General features: G+C 37.5%; 1 protein-coding gene across 3 annotated transcripts in view; it reads left to right on the top strand.

Annotated features, from left to right (window-relative positions):
* Nucleotides 1–24,452, top strand: part of rapgef6 (Rap guanine nucleotide exchange factor (GEF) 6) — a 132,855-nt gene that overhangs the window by 68,183 nt on the left and 40,220 nt on the right. For 2 of the 3 annotated variants that reach the window (XM_030153334.1, XM_030153333.1), the window contains exons 6-13: nucleotides 4,509–4,667; nucleotides 6,308–6,460; nucleotides 11,266–11,430; nucleotides 13,272–13,379; nucleotides 14,347–14,550; nucleotides 15,939–16,047; nucleotides 16,677–16,920; nucleotides 22,318–22,475. In XM_030153334.1, the coding sequence (XP_030009194.1) occupies nucleotides 4,509–4,667; nucleotides 6,308–6,460; nucleotides 11,266–11,430; nucleotides 13,272–13,379; nucleotides 14,347–14,550; nucleotides 15,939–16,047; nucleotides 16,677–16,920; nucleotides 22,318–22,475 (1,300 nt within the window). Of the gene's footprint in view, nucleotides 1–4,508; nucleotides 4,668–6,307; nucleotides 6,461–11,265; nucleotides 11,431–13,271; nucleotides 13,380–14,346; nucleotides 14,551–15,938; nucleotides 16,048–16,676; nucleotides 16,921–20,844; nucleotides 20,857–22,317; nucleotides 22,476–24,452 lie in introns of all 3 variants that reach the window. The other variant, XM_030153332.1, reaches the window with a different exon arrangement.

The following is a 24,452-nucleotide window of genomic DNA, read 5'->3' as shown; positions in this document are numbered from 1 at the left end:
CAAAATGTACGTTAATGTAACTACTCTGATAACCATATTCCTATCTTCAGCCTACCTCTGCACAAGATCACAGATATATTTGAGTTTAAGTTGAGTTTATTAGTTTATTTGGCAGGGGCCATGTGCAGAAAACATTAAACACTGAGATGCTCTGTATCAGATTATAGCATTCTTGCTAATTTCCATCTTTAATCCCTCTAGCAGACAAGAAGGAAATTAAAAAGGGAGAGAAGAATAAAACAAGAATAAGATTTACCTGCAAGAATATGAAAAAAAAAAATGATTTGGCCCGAGCGTGAATTTGCTTTAAAAAAAAAAAGATCTCGATAAGATCTTAAATAGTTTTAAATTGAGGAGTTTTAGACCTCTCAGTACCTTACATCAAAGGACAGACACAGTAATAGGTGTTTAAAAGTGAACACACATGTGGACAGGCCAATCTCTCAGAAAGTATGTGTACGCTTACTGCAGGCGAAAACTCCAGTCAATCACTTGTGCTGCTACACAGTTAATTAATTAAGTTACATGCCTGAGAAACAGGAGCTTTGTCATGGCTGTTCGGTTCCACGCAGCAGCATTGAAACCGACAGGGTGATAAATGGCGATGAACGGCCGGCTGCCAGGCTCCGTCAGAGGATGGGAATACATGACGGCAGCTAAATAAAAAAAAAGAAAGAGGACATACAGAGACACACTCAAGTATGCATGCATGCATCTGATGGTTCCATACTGTCTGTGTGGAGTCATTTGATGGACAGGTCCCTCCACTCCCGGTGTCTCTGTGGACTTATGTTGAAGGTCAAAGAAAAGCACTTGGCTTTGCTAACAAGAATCTAACTTGTGAGAGAAAAAGAGTCTGAAGTGGTCTAACTGAAATAAACAGCAGATAGAATGTGCTTCAGAAGAAAAATCTAATTCAACTCTTTATTGCAACAAATATAAAAAGCAAACAAACATGGTGGATGTAATATTGTCCATACACATGTAAAATCTGTCCTCTGGAGTCACTTAAAGAAAGAGCCATTTGTGTGAATGGAGTAAATTGAGTATTAATTGAAGTGTTTGGAGGTATAATCTCCTAGAAGCATTCCATTTTCTACCCATGAAATATAAAGTAGTGCTGAAGGAAGATCATTATTTGGCTAAAATGACACTTGGAGCTACAAGAAACCCAGACATAAACTGTACAGGATAAACTGCATATGTGATGGAAAAAGATGACCCGCTCTCCAACAGCAAAAGAAGATGAGTTTAACAGAAAATTGGAAAGATGTATTTCGAAATAAGGATATGGGCCCTGTTTAGTTTAATTGACCTTAAATGTTAATCAAGGATCATCAGCCACATCTGGAATGATGGAGGTGTGGAGGTCTGAGGGCATTTTCTAGATCATTATGCTAGAAGAGGGAGTTAACAAGGGACTGTCAAAGTTAGAGCTTAGATTAGTGAGATTCAAAGGGATATAGGAGGATCTAATTACAAGCATATAGTAGAATATTCATAATTATGTGTATCCTTAGCGGATAATCATATTAACATGAGAATTGTTTGTTTTTACTTCAGACTGAGTTGTTTATATGTACTGAGGGAGCGGGTCCTCTCTAGGGAGTCTACCATATTTCCACAATGTTTACTGTAGCTCAGAATGGGCCATTTCTCTATAGTTTGTGTGCTATGGCATTTTAATATTAAGCTGCATACTGTCTCCTGCTATTTTTGATTGTAGACAAGAGTTAGTCTGAGTCACTGGATGTGAGTATTTCTGTTGTACAGTAACAGGATTGTCATTCTCCTTCCATGATGTATGCATTATCACTTTGAAAAATGTCTTTTGCTGCATGAAAGAACAACTTCCAATCTGCAAACTGAAAATTACACGTTTTAAAGATCCATTTCTTTTTATGCACCAGAGTCAACATCCCCATAACTGAAAATCCCAGAACAAGAATGTTTAGATTTTTTGGAGCCACTTAGGTGAAGGGGGAAGTAGGTATTCAGTTAGTTGTAATTTGCTCTTTGGCCTATAGGTTTCATTGCATATCATACACGGACTCGTTAAAGTTTCTGGGATTCCTCTATGTGAAGTTCATCTGCATTTGTATCTGTAGTATATACAGGGCATCCACAAAGTCTCTGTACAATTTAAAACATTTATTACAAAAGCAATTGATGAGATTTGTTCTATGTACTCAGTGGTTATCACAATCTTTAATCACATTGTGGGATCATGTGCAGTCGAATCATTGGTCCATTTTTCTTCAATGACAAAGCAATTTCTTTAAATGTTGACCTTGACCTTTTGGCTGAATATGTGGCACCACAACTGGATGACCTTCAACCAACCTTCATTTTCGAGGTCAATGGTACACCACCACATTGGGGACTGCATGTTAGTAGGTTCCTAAATCAAACATTTCCAGACCGGTGGATTGGAAGGGATGGTCCAATTCCCTGGCCACCTTATTCATTAGATATCACTCCCCTGGATTTCTTTCTATGTTAAAGATATCGTGTATCGAACAAAGATACGGCACATCAACGACCTGAAGTAAAAGATCACTAATGCCATTGCTATCATCATGCTACAGCCAACATGGCAATAAATCCAGTACTGTCTTGATGTGCTTCATGCAACTATTGTTGCCCATATAGAGGAGTATTAAATGAGGCAAAAAAACCCTTCAATATCTACTTTTCATTTTGTAATAATTTCCACAGATTTGTCTATTCATTTGCTTTTGTAAAAAAAATTGTTAGGTTGTCAAGAGACTTTATGGACACCCAGTACATGTAGTTATATATGATAGGTGTACATGAAGTATTTTTTGCACATACACTATGTTTTCAAGAAGTGGTAGATTTCATTCTAACTTCATGAAACTTCTTTCCTGGAGTATATAACATATTTTTTGTTGATAACATTACATTTCACCATTTCTGAAAAATGATGATATTCAAACAATGTCAAGATTCACTGAAAGGAAGAAAAAACTGGGAGAACAGCAGAGTGAGTAAGAAACAGTGAGAGTCAGTAAGAGAATGAAAAGGTAGTGAAGAGGAAATCTTCATTGTAGATGCAGAGGGAGCCCAGGGCTCATTCACCCCCCCGCCCTCCATCTGCTCACACTCACAATGAATGACTTGGTATGTTATGCCCGCTGGCATTACCTTTTCAAAAGTTGCACTTAAAGACACATCACCTTTTCACTGCTATAGCTCACACAAGGCACGTTGTTCTCATAATATTCCAAATGTCAGTGAGGAATAAATATATAACTATTTTAAGTCGGTGCTTTAGACTATAAACATTCATCTCTGTTAATGATTTTAACAGTATCATGGAGAATGCAGTGAAGGAGGAATGTCACTGTTTTTTTGTTGAGGCCATTATGGTTGAATAATTGCTATTCTGTTTTATTGTCCACAGTGTATCATGTATGTGTTTTATGTAGTTTTGACTTTGTATGGCTGCTATCTTGGCCAGGTCTCCCTTGCACAAGAGATTTCTAATCTCAAAGGGACTTCCTGATGAAAAATAAGCATAAATAAAAAAAAATATATATAGGTTTGTTCCTTCACTGGTGCCATTATTCCTAAAGTCATTCTGCTGAAGTATATTAGAGGTAAAATATAACAGTGGAATCAGTGTAGTGTTTTAATTCTAAGGTTTTAAGGTACAACTATCAACAGGATTGCAGTGATAAGTGGAATAATCTAAGAAAAAAAAAGAATCTGTAACCATTTTTTTTTTTTTTAAAATGGATGTAGTCCTTTTTTTTTTTTTAGCAGGTCTGTCCCAAATGAGCTGGTTACAGCAATTGTTGGCCAAAGAAATCATTCATTCATTCATTATCTGAACCCACTTTTTCCTCACTAGGGTCACAGGCATGCTGGAGCCTATGCTAGCTACTTATGGGTGAAGGCGGGGTACACCATGGACATGCCACCAGTTCATCGCAGGGCTGACATATAGAGACAAACAATCACTTACATTCACACCTTTGGGCAATTTAGATTAACCAATTAACCTATCAGTGCATGTCTGTGGATGGTGGGAGGAAGCCGGAGTATCCGGAGAGAACCCACACAGACACAAGGAGAGCATGCAAACTCCGTACAGAAGGGTTCCACCCTCATTGACTGGTGTTGGAATCAGACCTTCTGTCTGAGGCACGAGTGCTATCCACTACACCACCATGCAAAGAAATCAAATAATCTGAGCACAACTGGGGGAAAACATGATCATTTTCTGAGAATAAGTAATTTAAATCATTAAGGAATAACTGTCAACTATGTGTATTTATATTTTTAGTTTGGCTCTCCTGTTAATAGAAATGCAATGTTGTGATTTTTTTTTTTTTTTTTGCAACATTGCATTTTTCATTTCCCTGGAAATAAGCTAAAATAACAAGCATGCCAGCAGTTTGCCCAATACAAATTCTGCAGAATGAAAGAGTTTATTTTTATGTTTGGTGATTTTTTTTTGATGATGTGGTCTCTGTCTGCAGCTGGATCTCTGGTATGTTATACTGAATGGAGCAGTGGAAATTAGCCACCCAGAGGGAAGAGTGGAGACTCTCTGCATGGGCAACAGTTTTGGCATCTCGCCATCGCTGGACAAACAGTACATGAATGGAGAAGTTCGCACCAAGGGAGACGACTGCCAGGTAGGAAAAAGTCCAGTATTAGGTGACAGCAGCAAGACGTTTACATTTACATCCTTGGGTTATAGGTTGAGAAAGAATCTGTGTGATGATCTATTATTGATATGGATGACATTTGACATATTTCTTGGTAAAAACAGTTTTGCTTTGCTGGTATTTGACGTGTGATAGCAATCCAGTCATCAAAAAAAGAAAATCACATTTCTTTTAACACAATTATATGCAATGTAAATTTTTGTGAAGAAAAAAGTTTCATACATATATCAGTATAATTGTGTTACAGTTAGCTGTGGGGTTTTTCCAGCTGTAACATAGTTTATGTAAATGTTTAGCACTTAAGTGTCATAAAAGATACCTGTGTTTGGTTTTAAGCAGAAAATGTATGAAAAGATGTAATATAAAACTAAGCTCCGTAATAAAAATGATCCACAATGAATTTTGTAATACCTGAACCAAACCATGATCTTATCCTAACCCCAACTAAAATACTTGTTGTCTAAATGTAAAAAAGGAAAGAAAGAAAGAAAGAAAGAAAGAAAGAAAGAAAGAAAGAAAGAAAGAAAGAAAGAAAGAAAGAAAGAAAGAAAGAAAAGGAATTAGGGGAGTTGTGATGTGAATTCTAGTCTGTGGTGGTAAAGCAGTGAGTTTTATAAACCCACCATCCAGTCCACACACCTCCTGCCTATTATAGGAAAGGCAACTAAATATGGAGCTGGTATAAACATATGTGACGCTGATATGAAGTGCATTTTTGGTGTGTAATGTTACATATTGTATGATATCTATCAATAGTTTTGTAGAAATGTACACTGGTAGAATTTTTTCCTGATGATTGTGTTGGTCTTATTGAGGCTAGAAACATAGTTCACCTTTTTGTGGCCTCAGATTTATTAGTGATTCAGTTGTGAACAGATCAGTTGTGCATTGATAAATACAAATAATGTGCCTTAATGAGCAGGTTTTGTCAGATATGTATTTTGTATCCACATTTTCTTGGTGACTGCTTTTTAACTGAAGTTTCTAATTTAAAACCAAACAATTTGATGTAGAGACCTGGGTGTAAAAACATTGAACAGTTAATTTGTTCGTAGCTGTCTTTGATTTACATGAGCAGTTTTCTCACAGTCTTGCACTCGACATAAATAGATGATTTATAATGCAAATGCAGCGCGTTGTCCAAGTACAAAGAAGCATATCTACTTGTGGTAAGAACTCTGCTGTCCACACTGCCCAGTTCCTCCACTGCACACATTTCCTGTCTTCAGATACACAGGAAGTTGCAGAGGTAGGGCTTAGAGAGACAAATGCAGAAATTGAAGATTTAGCGAAGCGAAGGACAGCAAGTGACAATGCTGTGCTGTGACAATGGAACTTTGTTGTTATTTTCATGTAGTAGAAGCAAGATTAGCTGTGTAGTTTTATTGTAGTCTAGGTAGCAAAATGCTACTTAAATAGATCTTAACTACTACAGGTATTAGTATTTGATTAGGGTTATTTAGTGTATGTGCGGTTGGACTCTAATGCCTCTCTCTGCTCGGGCTCATGCTTCTTCTGTACTGTTGTTTGAGTATCCCACCGTGGTGCAGAGCAACGTCGTGCTTTACTACAAGTTCATCCGTTGTCCTCATGTCATCCTCGACCAGTTCGTGTGCATCGCCCAGGAGGACTACTGGCGCATCCTCAACCATGTGGAGAAGAACACACACAAGGTGGAAGAGGAGGGGGAGATTGTGATGGTGAAAGAGCACCGTGAGCTGGACCGCAGTGGGACCAGGAAGGGACACATCGTCATTAAGGTGAGTGGTCTAAAGCCTTGCCTCGTATTGTAATGATTCAGAGTTCGATCAGAGTTCAGCAAAGCATTTTCTGCTTTGAAATTTTTTCCCCTCTCTGGGGTTTCAGTCTTGTGCCAGACCCTGACTTTTAACAGAGCTCAATAAAGTCAAACCTTATTAGCATCCCTACAAACATTTCCCAGACATCGCTGAACCTGCTCAGAGTGGAAATCAGGTGTATTTGTAAGGTCGAGGTAAACACGTGTTTTACCAGAACCTGACCTTTATGAGCAAACTCAGGTTAGAAACACATTAAACCCTTATTCAAAAACATCAATGAGGCTGAGTTGCACCAACAAGATAAATTTTTAAACCTGACGAAATCTTGTTGCACCAGTTTTTTGTAAAGTTAACTTAAAATTAAGAAATCTTGCTATTAAGCCTTTAGCCTCTGATGCATGTGATGAGCGTTCAGAATGTATGATTTATTTTAAATATTCATAAAAATTCAACTGTTTTGTCAATAGGGATAATTTCAAAACATGCTGAGAGAATAGATCTTGCGTTTTCCATAGACATGTGAGCATGCTCAGTGCACCCCCCGCCACCTGTGTAATGGGGGGCAAAACACAGAGCAGCGAGTGAGACTGACTTACTATAAAAACAGATGGTTTGGCCTTTTTTTTTTTTTTTTTTTTTTACACCATTTTCGTAGTCGTTTTTTGTTTTTACTGTTGTTTGCAGCGCTGTCATGATTTTCCTTTATTTATTTTTATTTTTACTGAGTTTTGACCGTGTAACTGCTTTTCGGAGTTCAACCAGATGCCAAAAAATATCTGGTCTGATTTAGAAAAAAAAGACCCTAAAACCAAAACTACTGGGCCAAAATTCAAATAATAGTTCAGTGTGTTACAGTTCACAGTTCATGTTAAACATCCTAAATCTCTTATTGATTTACATCCTAAGTGCCTGATTTAGTAAAAACCTTTAAAACTTCATTTCCTCTCTTTGTCTTTTTCTGTTATTCCACCCTGTTTTGACCTAAAACACACAGAAAATTAAAACTACTGAAGAAAAGGAACACAAGCACATACTCTTAGCAGCTTTTATGACACTTCTACAGCCACAAATTCCAAGCAGCCCGTTTCACTGAAATAATGTCTCAGGGGTTCAAGGATTAAACTTACCCATAAAGGTACAATTTGCAATATTTCTATATAAAATATTCCTACATTGAACTAAAAGTATCACATGTATATGCTGCTGTTTCGTATTGCAGACGTTATCAACAGCCGTTTGCATGCTAATCATCGAACACCAGACCTTACTGTCTCATTATATAATTTATATCATAAACCACAAGGGATATAGTAGTCTTCAGCATGCAGTCTGCCCTCAGTCCAACATGAGATAAAGAATATTTAGTGCTTTTCCATGTAGGTTGGTGAGTAATAACGTATTTATGGTTGGTGTTAGATTGGATCAGTGACACCAACACTCTACTGTGATTGGCTCAATAGCTCTAGCAATTAAATAGCAGTTAAATTGAATTCAGTCACACCAAAACTTTAAACTCCAATGTAAAAAGTGACCCAGTACTAACCAAAAACTTAGACCTCAGGAGCTTTAATATTGAAAATGGCTGCCTTTTTGAGATGTGTTCAAGTTCTTCAAAGGACATTAAGTGACAGATTGTGGAGCGTTTGGACAGTTTAGCTATAGATTAATTGGTCTCAAGTCTTGTATTTACCAGGTCCCGCCATGCACATCTATTCTTTACTTCTCAATTTATTGTAATTTGGGTATGAGTGTCTCAGTATTGACTAAACTAATTAAAATTCACTTCAGTAAACTGATACATCTAGTGAAATAGCCACAAATAATGTTAAACATTAAAGATATTTTAGTGAAGGGGATACGACTTAAATGAAATGGTGATGAAATTACATATTACTCTGAGTTTGAACATTCGTGGAAATATTTGAGCCATTATACACATAACATAAGTAAATAACAGATATTACATAGCTCTAGTTTAAATAAATTTTTTCTATACTTTGTTAATCATCTAGGAATCACTTAAGCTCTGTTTCTAAGATGAATTAAAGAGGACAGAATGGTTCAATGACTGTTCAACTTGTGTAAGTATATGAGCTAATAAGCATGTTAATTTCCACTTTAACATGAGCTCATTCAGAATATTGCGACTCTTAAAAATATTAAATCAAGCTATCACTCTCATTATTACACTAAATACTCTAACATGCCTGGGATTGATTTGAGTATCATCTCATCATAAATCGACTCTACCTTCACGAGCAGTATCTGACAAAATCATCAATATTCCAGCATCTTGTTCTGAGCAGCTCCTTTCAAGGCACCGTTAGCACTATTAGTGTTTGCTGGAGCATTTTCTTGTACGCTACATTGCAGAGCGCTCCAAGGCCTTTTGATCCTTCTCTCCGAACCTCGAGAGGCAGCCAGGTATTGATCGGATAATGGGCCTGAATGATTCTCCTGGCTGCTGCTCCAAGAGAGACTGTTGGCTCCAAAAACACATCCAGTAGAGATGAGTCAGTTCACAAGTGTTAGCATTTCCGCTTCTGTTTTGAGCTTTGTTCTTTTAGTGTCAGACAAAATTGGATGCCTTTGTAGTTTCTGTTCCCTGTCAAATGAGTCGTTTCCCCCAGAAGCCTCTGCTCTGATGACACTGACCAACCACTGACAATACAAGAGTACATGAAATGGAGATGTGTTCCTCAGCAACAGAAATACTAAATTTCTGACACAGAAATAAACCGTTTTATGACTATATTTACACTTGGATCAGTATCCCAGTGTTCGTCATCTTTGGAATATAACATACATATGGATGATACAGTATATTATAATATCCTGGTTACTGATGAATGTATGCTGTTTGTGTAGGTGACTGTGATGTTTACAACACAAACCAGCATTTTTATCTGATATTTCTGTAACTGTTAATTTAACCTTAAATTAATGAGACTGTCATCCAAAAAAGCTATTTCTTAGGGTTTGGCAGTTTGACCACGTATAATAATTTAGTGTTTTACACACTGACTTAATTTGCTTCACTGAATCTGTCATTATATCCACTGTAAATGGCTGATTATTGTCATTTTTGATTAATTAGTTGTTTGGTCAGAAAATGCCTTTATGCGATGAAAAATATCAGTCAGTGTTTCTCAAAGCTCACAAATAACATCTTTAAATGTCTATTTTGGTCCACAACACACAAATATTAATTTTGTTGTCACCACAGGGTAAAGATGCCAAAAAGAAGCAGGACTCAGAGAGTTTTCACTGATTTTCTAAACTGACAATTATATATTGAATTTCTTGCATTGTTGTATTTTTGCCTGGGTCTTGCCTAATTTTACTTGCCTGTTGGCCTGGTTTCTCTGTACTGTTTGAATGTTGTTTTGCTGTTTTACCAGCTAGTTCAATATGTATCTGGTCAAGGTACAACAGTTTACAATACTGTTGGTTGATGTGCATTGTATTTGAATGAATACACCAATAATATTTATATATTCTATATTTCTATTTTGTTTTTGTTTCTGTTGCATCTCTAGGCTGATCACTGGGCACGTAGTCAGCAGCAATCAGAAAGCAGAACAAGATGTGTACATGTTACAATGCCCCTGTGTACTTACACCCTACATAAGAGCATATTCAGGTTTCTGAAATCCGAATATGTGAACAAACATATAAACAGGATGCTTCAAAGACCTGATTGTCACTGGCATATTGAAGTCCATGTAAACAGGGCCAATATAATGCACAGTACAGTACAAGTCTTTGGCCACTGTGAGCTTTATTATTTTTGCAGGGTTGAAATAAGCATACATGTCATTCTCTTTTCTTTAGATACAAAAATACAGGAACTGTGTGCACAGCCTTAAAAGACACACACAAAACTGAACTAAATGGGTGTTAAAAGTCACTATTTAGTGTGACCCTTGTCCCCATGACAAGAAGCCGCACAAACAGTTAGAAAGATGTGGCAAGTATTGAATGAAACCTGGTATAAAACATCAGAAAGTGATGCAATGAATCTCATATTGTCTGAACATAACGGTTAAAGACATGTTACGTACAAAGGGCAGTCAGACTAAATACTACCTCTTTGGTTTATAGAAGCTGTTTTTCCCTGAAACTGTTTTTCCTGCCGTTCATACTTTCCATATGTCCAGATTGGATCTTAATACAGAGACTGAGAAATGCATATCATTATCCTCATAGCATAATTGCCCAAGTCATACTTTTGTCCAAATTGTGATATCTGCATAAAATGAGGCAGCAGTGTTAGGATAGTAAAGTTACACAGATATCACAATTTGGCCAAAAATATGCCCATTATGCTATGAAGCTAATGATATGTCTGGTCATTACTTTGCTAAAATTAGCAAACCTAATGTTGGTCCAGGACTTTTGCACAGTACTGTATGCACATTCAGTGTCATATCAGTCCAGAAAATATGGTGAACCTCAGCAACAAATGCTTCAGTCTGCTCTCATAAAACAGCCAGCAGCTGTGTTTATGAGTGTATGTTGTGTGTATGTGCTGTTGATGGGTGACTGACAGCTCTGTTCAATAGCTGTACCTTTACAGTTTATGTCCTTGTCACTTTTATGATTAATGTTGACATAATGTATTGAAATTGTGTGCGTGTTGCATCCTGGTTTAACGTACACGTGGGCCGGTGCTTGTAAACGCTGTGTGCTGTATAGATTATATTTGCCCTTGTGTCACTTCAGCTGCAGTGAACATGCTGTATGTTTTTTCTGGATCACCCTAGGGAACCCCAGAGCGTCTGATCATGCACCTGGTAGAAGAGCCTTCTGTGGTCGACCCCACCTACATTGAAGACTTCCTTCTGACCTACAGAACCTTCCTGTCCAATCCCATGGAGGTTGGCAAGAAACTGCTGGAGTGGTTCCAGGTGGACAGCCTCCGAGACACGGTTAGTGCTGCCTCCTTGTGAATTAGTCTGGAAAAAGTTTAGAAAGTTGGTCTGTGCCTGAGGTAGAGTTTGTATGTGTGTGTATGTGTGTTGGGGTCAAAGTGGACGTGATAGGCCACATTAGACAGCAGGGCAGGGGTGTGAATGTTAACGTGTCTGTGTGTTTGTAAAGCTAAAGTGTTCATACTGAGTCTCAATTTTTGTGTGTGTACTTCCCTCAGCTTGTTTCATATTCACACGTGTTGATAGAAATTCATGTGTTGTGCCTCTCACATGCCGATCAATATGCGAACAGCCTCCTCAGCTCTCCTTGAGCCCAGCAGCGATTTGTTTGGCCCTGACACTCCCATTGTCCATAACTGCTTTAACCTAAGATTTGTCTTGTGCTGTCAATATTCTTTATGGGCTTGTCATTCAGGCTTATAATCTTCAACAGAGTTAAACAGAATATCATCCTGTATATCAGCGGCAGGATGCAATGTGGACAGAGACAGACACCGGGAAAAAAGCATTATAGAAACGGTGTAAAGTGGACATTGATTGATACTCTGCATTGATGTATCGGTTGCTGGTATGACCTTTTTGCAAAGGTTAGATCAATGTTAACACCGGTGTGAATTTGCGGAAATCATTGCTATGCTACAACATTTGTTTTAGAATATTTTTGACTTAGTTTGAGACTAAATAAAATGATGAAACTGGGGATTAGCCCTTTGGCTGCTGTAGAGCAGTGAGCCATTAGTTTGACCTCTTGCTGTTCAGTTTTTTAGTTTTTAACTTTAACAGGTCCTAACTGTTTGTATTGCTGTTTTACAGATTTTTCCAATGATGGAAAAAAAAATAGTGTCTGTATGTATGCTGCACTTTGGTGTAAAGGCCTTAATATGCTGAGCAAACATTTTTTATAATTAAACATTAGCATACAGATCAAAATTAACCCTTTAGGTGCTGGAGTTTTTTTTTTTTTTTAATTTGATGTCAAGATTTCATTGTTACGTTACCTGCCACAATATTGTGACTTCTGCACTTAAAGGGTGAGAAATTGTGATAAATGTCACATGTCATCATAAATGTCATTATTTCTTTACAGTTTAAAAGCAGATTTTTGGTCCTCGCAAAAGTAGACAGTTGGTAATTGTTTTAAAAAAAATTTAATGAGGACAATATTTCACAAATCTTGAGGTGTAATATACAGATCAGATAAAATGATTCACTGTTTATCCAACACCAAAACATGCAAGTAAAATAACCAAATGGTGTTTTTGGGGGTTTTTTGGGGAGGGATCACAAATGTAAAGTAAAGAGTAGAAATCATTGTTCATGAGTCACAGCTCAAAAGTCAAATGGCTAAAGATAAATTGCAGTAAATTCCAGCTATTTAAAAATACTACAAATGGGCTGTATGTAACAAAACTTTGCATCTCAACTATTGTATGAAAATTTATAGTGTTTTAGCGAATTCATACATAATCAACATACCATTGTAATATGTTAATTTGTTGGTATTTTTTCCACCCTTTTTCAAATAATCTTCACAGTGTTTTCTATAAATATAGTGTTTATATAATGATAAGAAATGGACACTGTGTAAAAGTAAGTATCAAGGACAACACTTCTACTGTCATTTTCCTCAATATTTAACAACTGAAGTGTCCTGAAAGTTGAAACAGTCTAGTATGACTTCTAATACCTGTTCTGAGGTTTTCTATAGATTTCTCATCAGCTTATACTCAAATAGATCTTTCAAGAGCTTGAGTGTGAAACTGAAGTGTTTTTAAGAAGTATGTGGTGAGACATAGTTCCGTGTCTCCCATAAATAAACATGTTGTTTTGTCTTACAGGTAACGAGAATAGTGCTGCTGTGGGTCAATAACCACTTCAATGACTTTGAGGGAGACATGGCTATGACACGCTTCCTGGAGGAGTTTGAGAAACACCTAGAAACTTCGGTAAGATCAAACTCAGCTTATCTTTCGGTACACTCCACTCCATTTCATCATTGATATTGCCCTTCAAGCCGCTGCCTTAATAAAAGCTTTTCAGAGACACTTCAAATCTTAATACAGTAAGGTGTCACTATTCCACTTCATGATTGGCAACATAGGTCAAATATGTAACAAGAAATACAGTGTGCCCATAAAGTCTCTTTACAATTTAAAACATTTATTACAAAAGCAATTGAGATATGTTCATCAGATTTGTTCTATGTACTCAGTGGTTCTCAAATTTTTTAATCACATTGTAGAATCATGTGCAGTTGAAACATTGGTCCATTTTTCTTCAACGAGAGTTCAATTACTGCAAATGTTTCCTTTGACCTTTTGACTAAATATGTTGCATCACAAGTGGATGATCTTCAACCAACCATCATTTTCCAGTACTGCAGATGGTGCACCACCACATTGGGGACTGCATGTTGGTGGGTTCCTAAATCAAACATTTCCAGACTGGAGGATTGGAAGGGATGGTTCAATTCCCTTTCCACCTCGTTCACTAGATATCAGTCCTCTGGATTTCTTTCTATGGGGTTATGTTAAAGATATCATCTATCCAACAACGATACGGGACATCAGTGACCTGAAGTAAAAGATCTCCGATGCCATTGTTGATGCTATGATACAGCCAACATGGTGAGAAATGTGTTTCATGCAACTAATGGTGTCCATATAGAGGTAAATTAAATGTGGCAAAAAAACTTCAATATCTACTTTTAATTTTGTCGTAATTTCCGCAGATTTGTCTATTCATTAGCTTGTGCAATAAATTAGTTAAATTGTAAAGAGACTTTATAGACACCCTGTATTTAAACCCAGCTCTAAACATTGCCAAATTACTGCATTTTCAATCTGTCCATCCATTTCATTTTGCCCCCTTGAAGGCATAATAAATCACATGCTTGAAACGTTTGCATTTCAGAAAATGAAGGGTCATTTGCGGCTGCTGAACATAGCATGTGCAGCCAAAGCAAAGTGGAGGCAGATCACACTGCAGAAGGCGTCCAGGGAGTCGCCGCTCTACTTCAGCGTGCAGGGTGGCAGCGAGAGAGGCTTTGGCATCTTTGTGGAGTCGGTAGAAGAAGGAAGTAAGGCTGCAGAAGCTGGACTGAAGCGGGGAGATCAGGTAAGAGGACATGATGATGTATAATGTGTAAAGATAGCGTTCAGTCTACTTGTCTCTTCTGGCAACAAAGCCAAATTGCAACGGCCAAAGCGTACACTCGTGGCTTCAAAACACTCAATAAAGCAATGGGTGACTTCACTGTGGCTCAGTTCATATCTCACCTACGTTTAATAGCTAGCTAACTCATAGATTTCCTATTTGGGACTTAAAAATACGACAATTTCACTGGACGCGCAGTTAGCATCCGAATGCAGGATGAGTCATCAAAGGTTTTTTTTTTTTTTATCCTTTTCCAGAAAATTACTCTATTAAATCATTAAAATACCTACATAATAACTTTTTTTGTGATAGCTGGCCCTAATAAATCAGCCTGTCTGTTTACCATACAGACTGATTGACGCAGTTTCTGTTTGATTCCCAGCTCAGACCCAAATGAAATACAAAACAACCTGTGAAAACATCACAATTTACATTATTACAATGAAGAGCTGCTTGGTAGGTACATCATCATTAGTAGACTGCTTCTATCAAAATATATCCCATGACGATACTCATCAGGGTTTTTTCTTCTTCAAAATAAGATTAAGGTCGTTCCTACAACAGACTCAAGCAAGAGAGAAAACACAACACATGCACTGTGATTTCAGATTTACTGGTAATCTGTCTTCTTTTCAAACATTTGTTGGAGGTCATATGCAAAAAGAAAGATGAAGTTAAACCATTTCTTTTGAAACCTTCATTTACAACCAGAAACCCCTTATAACCCACTGAAGTAATATTTGTATCCCAGTATCTCAAAAATACCAAAAGCTGGAAATGACATTAAATTTGATGGAGGTTGCTGCCTCATAATTCTCTACGTAGGAAAAGCCCTGCTCATGTTCTTTTCCTGTTTATTGTCCACAGATAAGTGTTTGTGTTCGTGTTGTCTCAAGTAGAACACAGCCATGTTTGTCCTTGGTTTAAGAGGCATCACTGAGTGTTAGCACTTATCTAAGGTATCGAAGTTTTGATGAAGGTGTATTACAAACAACAAACCAGCTCTTTGTCTTGTTTTAAATGATCTGATTCACACATCTATTGACTGCTTATGGTAAAGGTGATCTGAAAGAACAGCCATCAAACCCAGCAGAAACCTCCACTTCCCTTTTTGTGTCATTTAGAGACTCATGGCCTACTCTTTGTATTAACAAGGCTGCATACTTTCCTTTTTGAAAAACCCATGAAAAGCTCCATTCAGATTCCTTTACAGTCAGTCTTTTTGTGTTTATTTTTCATATTTTATGATTTGTATGTGGTGACAGATGTGATCAGGAGCATGAAGGGAATTCCCTTGGGGTAAACCAGCAGATCATCCAGCACCAACTTACCTTATTGTCTTATTTCAGATCATGGAGATCAACGGTCAGAACTTTGAAAATATCTCCTTCTCCAAAGCCGTCGACATCCTAAGGAATAACACGCACTTGTCCCTCACTGTCAAAACCAATATATTCGGTAAAGTCAAATCTATCTGATACTCCTGAGAGTAGGGGTGTTGAATTCATTTTAGTTCAGTGGTCAAGTACAGCCTAATATGATCTCAAATGGGCCAGACCAGTAAAATAATAACAGTGAAAAAACTGAAATTACATCTACAAACTATCCTTTAAAAATGTGAATAACATGAACAAACTGAAATTTCTTGAAAAAAATATGAGCAATTTTAATATTATGCCTCAGTTTATCATTTACACATGTGCATTACAACTTACATATCACAGTGGATCTACAAATACACAAAACGTAAAATAACAGGCAGAATATTGGTAAAATTGCGCTTATTTAAGACATTTCATGTTCACATTTGTTCAGGTTAATTACATTTTTAGTGAATGTAAGTTTACTTTTTTACACTAAAAGAAAATTTTGGAGTTATCGTTATTTATAGGTTATTATGATAATATTTTACTGGTCTGACCCCCTTTAGATCGAACTGGTCTGCATGTGGAACCTGAACTAAAATGATCTGGTCACCATTTATTATCAATATTTCCAGTGTCATTTCTTGCATTTCTTGCCTTAGAGTAAACAGAAATTAAATGGAAATGCGGTGACTGACTGATTCTTTTTTTACCTCCACATAGTCTTCAAAGAACTTCTCAGCAGAATTGTGCACGAGAAGAAGAATGGTGGCCCTCACATTCCCAAAATCCAGGAGAAAAAAGGCAACCGCTTCTCCATTCCAGACCTTCCTGGAGACATGGAGTTTCCCACAGACCACAAAAGCACCAGGAAAATGAAGGCCAACACTGTTTCTGGAGGCCGTAACAAGATCAGGAAGATGCTGGAGAAGACGCGGTTCAGTATATTGCCACCAAAACCATTCAGGTAAGATTTGGGGTATATAAACACTGCTGAAATGCTTACCTGCATTTATACACAGAAGACAAGGACATGGACGAGTGAAAATCTGCTCTGCCAGTACTCTGTTTCAATTCACCATCTAGTTTCAGGTTTTTGTTTTTTTACTCTTTGCTTAACTTGTGCTACTTTTCCAAAGATAATTCTCGCAAAATCACTAAAGTATAACATGCATCATCATCTTAATATATCCTTTGTTGCTGTCAGTCATAAGCAGTCATTGTACTTACAGCTTCAGGAGCAATTGAAAGTAATTGTGCAGATGGGGGCTCACATTCAATATTCCGCCCATAACATGCTGTTACAGCTCTGATTTCATTTCATCATTTCATGCCTCTCCAGGCCTCATTAAACTCCATACTGTGTCAGAGCCGGGGGAAAGAAGACGCCGTTTTCGCCCTGTTAATTACAGAGCTAACCGTATGCACAGCTCTGTCTCACACATGCACACACACATACACTGTATAAACTGAAAAACACAGACTCGCACACCGTCTCACACACATCCACATCAGCTTCACTTTTCTCTCAGTTCCCAGTCCTGGTGAGGTGATTATGTCCATGCAGCCTCTCGCTGTTTGCATGAAAACTGATTGTGCTCTGTCTCATAACACACCATGCTATCACACAGCCATTGATCGGAGGGGCTGTGTGGCTCACAAAGGCTCTCCACTGTGTTCTATTTATCGACCAAACAAGGCCTTTCAATGCTGTTTCTTTTTTTTTTTTTTTTTTTTTTTTATGTTGCTTGTCGGCGCTATTCAGACCGCTCTTTGATTCTAGGCGATTGATGACTGATTAAAGGGACTGGAGAAAAGATGGAGACAAAAGTTGCAGGTCGTTATGAATAGTGTCATTTAAGGTAATGTGTAGTTTTAAGTACTCCAACTCGCTCAGGATTCATCCTTTGACTGCTGTTGCTATGGTTTGTCCAAATGGCCTTTTCTATATTTTTAGATCCCCAGAAACTTCAGTTGAAATAATAGTAATAACTTATTTAACCACAGAAAATGCTACTCAGATGTTCTTTCCTTTACATCAGGGGTGTCAAACTCATTTTAGTTCAGGGGCCACATCCTCCCAATGCAATCTGATGTTGGTTGGACCTGTAAGTAAAAACGTAATAATATATAAACAACATCAAACTCCAAACTTTTCTCTGTTTTAGGGTGGAAAAAGTAAAATTGTATTATGAAAATATTTTCATCTACAAACTATCCTTGTGAATAACATGAACCATGAAAACCTGAAATTCATTAGGAAAAATAAGTGCAATTTTAACAATATTTTGCCTCAGTTTCTCATTTGCACATGTACATTAGAACTTACAAATCTCAGTGGATCTACTAATGCACAAAACATTTAGTAACAGGCAGAATATTGGTAAAATTACTCTTATTTTTCTAGAGATTTCACAGGTTGTTAATTTTTTTGTGAAAGGACATTTTGTAAATATAAAGATTTTCATGTAATTTTATTTATTTATTTTTTTTACACTAAAGCATAAAAAATAATTAGTCATTATTTATTGTTTTTTACGATAGTATTTTACTGTCTGACCCACTTGAGATTGAATGGGGCTGAATGTGGAACCTGAACTTAAATGATTGTTCATATCTTAAGTGTAATTTTTGCATTTCACAAATTCATCTAACGTGCTGGACTGGACCCTTTGGCTGGCTGGTTTTAGCCCGCAGGCCGTATGTTTGGCACCTGTTCCTTACATGCACAATCTCTTCTTTCAAACTGTTTTTTTTTTCTGTTCTTGGCTGACATTGTGTTCTACTTCATACTGGGATTTTATAATGCAAGGACACACTGGCAATAAACAAGTCGTTTTTCTGCCAAATTAAGATGTCGAAGCCTGATCATGCTCCTTTACACACATCCCATATTGACAAAGCAACTTGATTTACATTCCACAGATTGGAAAGCAATAGACAAAGGTGTAGCCTCGAGTCAGTTTGTCTCACACACAAGTTTAAATGATTTAGTGAAATGACAATATCGCTGTAACCTCATGTCCCTAGATGCCAGTTCCATCCTCTCTGCCTCTCTGTGATGCAGTTTCACATAGTAAACCATGAAGTCGAGCCCAGTAACTAGTGTTATTAAGTCTTTATGCATTTTAGCAGTCAGAGGTTTTGTTGTGTAGTCACTGCGCTACTGCTGCTCCACCAGCTTTCAGCTGAAAGCCAGCTCTATATTTCTGTGGAGAAGTGACAAGTAATGCAACTTTCAAAATGTGAAACAGTGAGCTCGTTTCCATGCACACCAGTTCTCCGATCATTATCTGATTTCTGGAGTTGTCATTGAAGTGATCATGTAATCAGTATAATCTTGTATATTTTATCAGATATCAGCATTAATCTGATTATGAGAAATTGGATTAACACACCTGGATTTCTCCCCAATGCTCCGATGTTTCACGCATGTATACAGGTTAACCTGATTTATTTAGTTCTTTTCTGTCTACACGTGTAAAAACAATTAAAACTGTAGAAAACGGAAGTTACATAGTCAAATATGAGCAGAAGACAGTAACAGGAACACTGAGTCTACCATCACTATGTACATACGTACTCGGAAAGAAATCTGGTAGTGGACTGGAGTGTCTAAACCATTGTTTTTGATTATCGCATTTCTTAAGTGCATTTAAACAGGTCAGATTGGATTATTACAATTATCTAATTACTCCCAGTTATTGGATTTTTATGGTCATGTAAACAGGCTCAGTGTCTTTGGCAAAACAAATCTAAAAGAAAAACAGATTTTTCCATAGTTTCCCCACTTGTCGTAATACTTCAAAACTCTTCACCCAGCATGTTTTACAAACGCAGGGCTGAGAACATCAGTTAACCTACAAGTGCAACATACTCTTCACGTACCAAAACACTCCATAATTCAACAACTTGAAGCACTGCAGCATATTTATGTTAGGCTTTTGTGTCTATTTTTGTGCTTTATATTGTTGCAATGAATAATAAAAAGAAAAAAAAAAAAAAAAAAATCTCACAGCAGGTTTCATATTGAACCAGCAGACAAATATGACATTCTCCTGTGTTATAGCTCAACAGAAATATGTCTGTTCTTTGCCTTCAGATGCATACATTTCAATACCATTATTCCATTTTTATATAGAACAGTAACAAGGCTACAGACAAATCATAAACGTGCTAAAATCACAATAGTGTATCATATTTCAGGTCTGTATGTCAAAATGCAATAGGTTTCCATTCACAAGTTTTAACTGGCTGTTGGCTGTTAATCAGTTTTGAACAAAATATGTCTGAGTGAGTGTTTCGGCACTGGTGATAAACGCTGATACAGGTATTCATGAATTTCAGAAGAAGCGGTAACTGAATGCATTTTATGTTCAAAACAATCCAAAAGTATGTACGGTTTCAGTGTGCTCACATGAAAAATGTACCTTATGGGGGGAAAGTGGATTTTGTTTTGAATGTGAAAATTGTGAGTTGCTTTGTCTGTGCAGATTTGACCCTCTATAGTGGAGCTGTGCTTCCTTACATCACTATCATCATTCTGTGTTTAGACAATAAGTAATAGAATTGAGGTGGATTTGTTCATTCGCCCTGCAGTGTTTTATATGTGCTAACCTGGCTCAGCTTCTGCTAATGTATTGTATGTCAACTCTGTTTTGAGTCGGAGCATTTTTGAGGGAAAGACCTTGTCTTCCATCCACAGGCTTTGTTGCTCTGCTTTTCTTGAATGGCCCGATCACTCCAGAAGAGCAATGCTTTCTTTCTTTCTTTCTTTCTTTCTTTCTTTCTTTCTTTCTTTCTTTCTTTCTTTCTTTCTTTCTTTCTTTCTTTCTTTTATTTTCCATGCTTTTCAATGTTGTCTTTCTCCCGTTTGTCTCTGCTGCTTCAGGGGCCTGTTTGGGTAAGACCTCTTGTGTAATTCCCCGTCTGCCACCCCTTTGATTCAGTATCCATCTGCAGACCCACACGCAGCAGGCGGCCTCAAACCCACTAACACCACTGACCTTCAGCAACACGACTACACGCCTGTATTTGTAGATTTCCTGCTAATTCCTTCAGCACATGAGTCCGTGCTCTGTTTTCCTTCAGAGTCAGGGTGTTCTTTCTTGTCATTTTTAACCTTTAAATTCAGAACAGAAGGTCTAGGTTAAATGTGTTTAATACTATTTTAATTACTTCCACCATGTCTTAGTCCCACCACCTAGTATTTTGTTTTCATTAACTGTTTTTGTTCTTATTGTAGTATTTTTAAGTTTCAAATGCTGATACAATTGATTATTGTGATACTACATGCAAAGATTCATGGAAGAATATTTTTTTAAGAAATGTTCTTAAGTCTTCTGAAGATAGAGTGGTGGATTTTACAAAGACTGTGATAAATGAAAACAGAATAATCTCAATATACCGCATTGTTTCTAGTATCACTGTAACTCCTATATATACATACTGCATAACCAGATTATTGCCAATACACAGGCCTAGTGATGCTAAAGAGCTTCAAATTGCCAGATTTATTTCTTCTGAACTTGAGATTGTTTTATTCTTTCAGTTCTTTTAAAACTCAAACACCCAACCTGTCTGCCCATGAATCAAGCTCAAAAAAGTCTCTATCGGTCACATACATGCAAATTGAAGGCAGCCTGATGAGTCCATTATTGTAAAGGTTGATGTTTGCATATCCCTGAGCGAGACTGGAGCCATGTAGAAAGGCCCCTGTCTCTCAGATCTAGTTTAGCCTCATAAAGGTACCAAACACTGAACCTGCACTCTAGAGAACTGAGGGCTAAAATGCTAACACATACAAATGTATTCAAAAGCTGATAGCGAACAGGCCAACAAATACAAATGTGGCATGAAAAGCACCTGCAAAAATCTCAGGAAGAAATGGAAATGAACTAAAAATGAAAGTCATTGTTTATTTCTTTCATATGTGCTATGCTGTTTGCTATGCTCGTTTATGTGTTGTTTGTCTCTTTGCCTCGTGTCTGTGTGTGTATTATGTGAATTTGTGTTTCATTAGTTGATGCTCCTTATCTGTTCCTGTTCCATTCATGAAGGTGCCTCATCGATGAGTTCAGCTGTGTCGCTGCTGCATATTAAAAACAACTGTACTGATAATGTTTTTTTTCAGTTGTCATTCTGCAAGAGTAGACATTTTTGATTAAAGTCCCCAATATTCTTTCTGAGTTAGAAATCGATTTTCCAAGATGCTCTCATAAAGATACTCCTAGAGAATACACAGTTGCTGATTTGTCAAGAAATGTCTACTCTTACAAATAGAACCCTAAACAACTTTTTAAACATTGACTTTGTCACAAGTATATAAGATCTAACTCCCTACTGTCTGTGTTCTCAAATGTAGTGATGGTGGCATGGGTCAGTCTCAGGACGACAGCATCGTGGGTACCAAGCAGTGTCGACACAGTGTGGCCATCATGCCCATTCCTGGAAACTTGTCCTCTAGCAGCCCTGACCTGCTGCAACCAGCCACCAGTGTCCTGGACTTCTCCAACCCTGCAGGTAAAACAAAAAGACATTAAACTTTGTGAAACTGAGACGGGTTACACTGTACAAATACCAGTGGAATACGTTAGATCTTCTGTTAGCAGTTTCTTCAAACATCTCTGAAACTACTGGATGAATTCATTTCAAATTTTACATGTAGCTTCCTTGGGACCTCGTCTGCAAACAGCTTTTTTAAATATTAAAAATTTTTCTTTACTTATAACGGGCCATATTTTGATGGTTGATAAAATGGAAATGGTTAGAGATATCAATATAGTTACTATTGATCACTGATAGGAAGTCATATATGGACTTTCACTGAATTTGTTGAGTTCTCCTCCAGTGAAAGTACTACCCACTTCTATTGGGAGATTGATTTCCTGTATCAAGACCACAGAACTCTAACATAGCAGCAGAACCTGCCAACCTCGCAAATTCAAGCTGTTATTAATTCTTGATAGAACATGACGGTATCAGTTCAGTTGTTCAGTTTGCCTCAACATGGCACAGCTTTTAAGCCAGCACTGCATTAGAGCAGAGACACCAGTACCATCAGATACTATTTCTTGTGACTTTTGCAGCGGTTCCAAACAACCCAAAGCAATAAGTAAAGTGGCATAAAATCTGCAAGTCACATATTGGTTAATCCTTAGTCATTGATGTGTCAGTTTGTATATGTGTCATCAGATCAGAACATGTAATTGTTGAGCCAAGCTAGCAAGAAATCTCTGAAAATGAGTAGATTCTTAATGCACATTAAGAGTGAACATTAAAAATCTTGGGTAGACTTATTTGAAGTCAGTTATCGCTCCCCTTAGTATCTGAATGTTACAGCGAGCTGTGCAGGTAGGTCAGTCAGAAGTTTCACATCATCTCTTCTGATGCTGTTTTTCACACTTGACTTCAGACCTCGCCCCCATTGAGCGCTGAAAGCCACTTGTAAAGTGAAGGACTCCAGTACTCGACAAGCACAGAGAGACTTCACACAGACAACCTGTCACCCTCATACATAACAACACAAAGCAGCCATATAAGAGGTGTTGTGTTTGGTCATCTCTCTGTCAGACTCTTTTTTTTATTTTTATCCTTGAAATACAGACAAACTCTTCGAAGGACACTTGTGTTGACACAGAGTTCACACATATGTACATTAACACAACCACAACACCTGGGGGTTTCACACTGAGACATACACACTTAGACACACTGAGGTCGTCCTTTTGAAGCGGTTATAGCGCTGTTGCAGAACCAACCCTGTTTGATAAGGATTAACCTCCCTGACTATAATACTGATTTATTTTTTGCTTCCAGGCAGATTTGTATTTCTGTTCTTATTTAACCGAACAGTCCCTTTACATTTGTGTATATGTTGGCAAAAATAAAACCTCGAGTGAGAGAACAAAAGAGGAAAGAGGCTGAGAGATTGAATATGACCCTGATTTATGCCACGTGCCATTTGTCAGTGAGCTGCACACACCCAGACATTCGTGCACATGCAAACACACCTGCACATAGATTTCTAGTCTGCAGACCTGTGCATCACATGCATTGGACTAGAGTACCAACACACAATAACTATGCCACATGAATCATCCACCATTAGCTCAAGTTTCCCTTTGGTCTGTCCCATTGCTCCGGCTTTCCATTAGATTTAATAGTAAATGGGAGAACAGGCTGCTTAACTGAAATTCTATGTTTTCCAGATGCTCTGCAGAGCTTGTAATTCCACCAGAGCCTTTACCTGTAATTACATTAGCATGGGATAAGGACAGGAGGCTCACTTTTCCACTTCTGCTACTAAATTATAGTCACTACATCTAAATATGTTAGGATGTAGAGTCCTCTTTTATTGGACAAAACTCTATGAACATGCCCTCAAACTGCAAATCCCTGTTTTTTGTAATAAAGACAGTTTCTTTCCCAGTTTATTGGAAAATACAGAAAAGCAGTAAACAGGATAACATGATTTAACTGATTTGTACTTTGCACATA

Source organism: Sphaeramia orbicularis, chromosome 14, assembly GCF_902148855.1.
Source record: "Sphaeramia orbicularis chromosome 14, fSphaOr1.1, whole genome shotgun sequence".
NCBI lineage: Eukaryota > Metazoa > Chordata > Actinopteri > Kurtiformes > Apogonidae > Sphaeramia > Sphaeramia orbicularis.
The sequence above is the reverse complement of the archived record's forward strand: the minus strand, read 5'-3'. Positions and strand labels throughout refer to the sequence as shown.